A 4448-nucleotide genomic window follows, 5' to 3' on the forward strand; every position below is an offset into this window, starting at 1 on the left:
ATAACTCTTGGAATCCCCTGAGAAACAAATGGTACTCCCCACACTCCACTTCAATATCCTGATTATAACATCTGTAACAAGCCCGGAGGAAAATGCTCACTTTTAATGACCAGCAATTGGTGCTTTCCTACTGAAGCAGCCTGTTGTTTCTCTTAAGCAGTCGTGCCGCTATTGTCACTTTATTTCCAAAGGCAAGCATTTTTAACAAGAGAAAAGGTGACTACTGAGATACTAACTCAAGGTTCTTTCAAGTAGCTTAATAAAAGCAGAAACCTTTGATGTGCAAATTCACCCGGGCTGGTGAAGTATTGACAGGAACTGTTCACATTAACCTTTACCTTGGTTTACATGAATAACAATATGTTACACAATATCCAGTTCTCTTGGAGGCATATGCCTACAATACACAATATTATTGATTGCCCCTTATTCCAAAAGCGTTCAATATCTAAAACAAATCATTTCTTGGTGTGTTTCAGTGAGTCCCTGTGGACAGATGATTTAAATTGCACTGCTGGCAAATAAACGCTGGGGAGGGAGGGTTAGCAAAGATTATAAAAGTTAAATACGTAGTTTATTTTAAATCAGTGAGCCAGATCATCATATTTTATGTGAAAATGTAAATTAAAATGCTATCCACTGAGATTACTCGGAGTCCTGTAGCTCAGTGGTTAGAGCACTCGCCTTGCAAGTGAGAGACCTGAGTTCAATTCCAGGCAGAGGGCGAAACCTTGGGCAAGTTTCCTTACTCCACACAGAGCCTAATAATAATCCCTCCAAAAACAAAACAATAATAAATTGATCATTTTCAATCCACGACTGTTTGTGGGACATTGCTGTGCGCAATTGGCTGCCGCGTTCGCCCACAAATATACAGTCAATTCACTTTACAGTCTATTCTGTGAAGCGCTTTGGGACGTCCTCCCGACGTGAAAAGCGCTATATCAAATGCAAGGATTATTATTATTATTATTATTATTACGACAGAAGAAAACAAATGCTTTTCAATCAGTTTTACTATCTCTACAGATATCGAATTGTACTGAAGGCATCCAATTAATAAACAGCTGAACACTTGCAACTCTGTAGTCAATCTAATCTACTTTATTGATAAATCAATGAAGTGTAATTCACATTTGTGACTGAGCACACAGAAAACTACAGGTTTCTGCGTTCAAACGACTGGCTATGCATAATGGAAAATGTACCATTACGTTAAAGGATACTTGAAATCATAGAAACATACACCAACAGCAGCTGTATTGTATTGCATTGTGTCAGCAATCCCGAGAGAAACAGGTTATGTGATTATTTGTTTAACATTAGTTCTGCAGCGATGCTGCTGCAATAATGATCTTACAAAAGGCATCCACTCGCCCACTTGTTACACTTCAAAGTTCCTGAAATATCAGGAGTGCACACTGATGTGTGCTGAAATAACACAGCAAAATAAACACAAGGAAATCAAACGTAGAACAAAGGAATACTCCAGAAACCCCTGGATTTTTTTTTAAAAAAAGGCGAGTGTGGGATCTGTGATAGACCAGAGCCCTATTTAGTGGAAAACCCATTTTCTCCATCAAAGACCATGGTCTTGTGTTGTAACATGAACCCCCCACTCCCCACCCCTGGTCCTACCCTTTATAAATCTGTCACCTTGTCTGATCCTGTGAAACAATGTGAGAACATTGACACAGATCCTCCAAACAACTGCTCAAGTCAGCAGGAGACCTACAGATCTTGGTCTCAGTACTTGACAGGGACCTTCTTGCGTAACGTGGTTTACAATTCTCATGGGTCAAACTTTTTCCCCCCCTGAATGAATCGGTAAATTGAGACGCTGATCAGTTCTAGTTCTGTGCTGCCCAATCTATGCACAGAGTTTGTATCAAATGCAAAAATAAAAGGCAGTATAATAATAGATTTTGCTTCAATGCTACTCATTGGAAACACATAATGTGAGATAGTACTCCAGAGGAAATCTCCCTCTCTGCCATTTAAAACCACAAACACTTTATTTTACTTTGATCAAATTCACTTACCCCCTTGTGTTTAGTGAACCATAACGTTGGGAGGTTGTTTGGGAAGGGACAGAGACAGCTTGCAAAGCCACATTCTCTCTTCTTGCTACATGGTTTGTTCATTGTCATTGTTAACAAAAATAAAACCACTGTTTATTAAATCAGTCCATCCAACTTCTCAAAATGTTGTTTTACTTCCATGACATTAATATCGCACATCTATAATTCGTATTGAACTCTTTCAGCGACCTGGGACCCACTGCATTCAGCTGGATCATTATAACCAGTTTACTGGGTCAGACATTGTCCAATACAACGTCGATCTTATTTATTGACTCGGAATTAAATAAAAATCCAATAAATTGTCAATTGACTGGTATTAGGTATTATAACAGTTAGCGGGTACCTATTCAGGACACATGAAAGATGTCGACTGGCTATCAAGTCATAAAAAACAGTTGTCATTAAAATCCACTTGAACTTGATGGGTCTTTGGGGTACTAAGTTCTTCTTCTGAATTGTGGTCATAGAATTGAAAGGGTGGACAGGTGCCAGCTATTCAGGCTCTTTTGAGTCAAGACCTAATTGCTCACAACAGGTTTCAGCAGGAAATAGATGGGAGCATCTTCTCTGGTTTGCAAAAGGGTTAAAGAAGAAACTTTTTTTTCCCAAGATAGGTTTTAAAAATATATATTTTAAATCTCAGGAAACACTCATTTTACCGGTAATGTTACTGAACGTTGGTGCAATAGCGGTCCAAAATAATTGAAAATGATAATATTTCACAATACTTCCAGAATTTTTGCAAATGTTTTTGGAATACGTTTGGGTTCATTGGCAGAACTGCAATGGTGCAAGTTGTCTAGATAGGTCGAGATAGAAATACTGTCTAAGAGAAGGATGCAAAGTTTAAAGAGCAAGGATGGAAATATATTCCACCACGTTTACTTGAATTTCTTTGGGGGGTATCTATACAGAACTTTCTGGAGGAGATGAGAGTGAGTGGCTGAGGGTTCTGGTAGTGTTTCAATCATAACTAAGGTTTTATTAGAAGTAAAAAAAACTTTTCCGTCATCATCTTCAGTAACATTTTCAGTGTGAACCTTCCTCAGTGCTGGACCAATTGGTCTGGAGACATCTCTATAGAATTCAAAAGGATAAAGTGCAGACATTTTTACTTTTGTCTAACTTTGTTTTGTCGTGCCTTGACCATTTTACTACAAATAGGAATATGTTTCTGAACATAAAGACAGAGTTTCAACCGTGTTGCGATATTTAAAACATTTATTTTAAAGATCTTACGTTCACAGAGCAGTTTGCACCTATTGATTGAGGTTTTGTTAATAATCAGGATTTAGCATTTTCTTGTCAACTCAACATTATTCCTTTACTGCCTGTGTCAGTATTCACACTTTCTTTCAAAGGACTGAAAGAGGCGAAAATTTCCCAAGCAGCAAGGTGAGGAGTCACTAATTTATGGAGCCATTGAAGAAGCACTGTAGTATCAAATAGGCTCAGTATCCTTTGAAGTACAAAGAATGGCAATTTCCTTAACTACAATACCAAACATTTTTTTCTGAAAAGGAGCCAAGCTGAACCCAAAGTGCTTGAATTTTAAAAAAGCATTTGTGCGTTTAATTAAGCTGCTCCTAAAATAGCTTAGTTCCACAGTTTTATTCATGGTGTTGGCAGAATTTTAGATTAGTAAATGTTTGATAGAATACAAGTTCAATAATTCACAGGAATACTGTTATCCTTACTTTCATTGTGATAAGTGGTGGTTAGTTCTATGCTTTGCCTCACTTTGTATACAACCTATTAATTTTTATTTTATCTCATTTGAAGGGCTTGTGATATGCAGCTTTTTATCTGCTACTATTATCTCACGTATGTATTCATTTTCAGTTGGCATATTGCTTACACCAAATTATATTTCGAACATCCCTACACTTTTGCTTTTATTTGAGGCCATTTTCCAACACAGAAGTTCTGTTTTCACCAGAAATAAACGATATTATTCCCAACACCACTTTTCTCTTTGAAGATACAGTACATCAAAACTGAAAGAGCTCTTACATGAAACACTTAATCTAATTGGATTCAAATTAAAAGACAACCGTTGCAAAAGTTCCCTTCAGAAAGAAAAGTAACTCGAGAGGATCAAAACTGCCCATAAAAATCAGGGCAGCTTTGACCAGTGACTTCCTGAACATTTGGGGACTTTAATCAACCCATGACACTTCTGAAGAGTAAGCTACAAAGGCTTCAGGTTCAGTCTAATGAGGGAAAAGTCGACAGTTTGGTTAATTAGAACATAAATCAGGAAATAAATGAAAGAGAAGTTTTTTGCATCAAAAGACTTTTAAAAAGTCAGTTATAAACATTTATGGGAGCCCGCACAAATAGGCATGTCCTTTATCCTGTCCA

At 37.3% G+C, this 4448-nt stretch overlaps 1 protein-coding gene across 1 annotated transcript in view; it reads left to right on the forward strand.

Moving 5' to 3' along the window:
- her13 (hairy-related 13) overlaps nucleotides 1-2356 on the forward strand; it is a 6653-nt gene extending 4297 nt beyond the window's left edge. The window contains exon 5 of the mRNA XM_042339251.1: nucleotides 2267-2356. Coding sequence (XP_042195185.1) covers nucleotides 2267-2356 — 90 coding nt within the window. The remainder of the gene's footprint in view (nucleotides 1-2266) is intronic.
- The last annotated feature ends 2092 nt before the right edge of the window (nucleotides 2357-4448 follow it).

The sequence above is a fragment of the Callorhinchus milii genome, unplaced genomic scaffold, assembly GCF_018977255.1.
Source record: "Callorhinchus milii isolate IMCB2004 unplaced genomic scaffold, IMCB_Cmil_1.0 Scaffold11, whole genome shotgun sequence".
Taxonomy (NCBI): Eukaryota; Metazoa; Chordata; class Chondrichthyes; order Chimaeriformes; family Callorhinchidae; genus Callorhinchus; species Callorhinchus milii.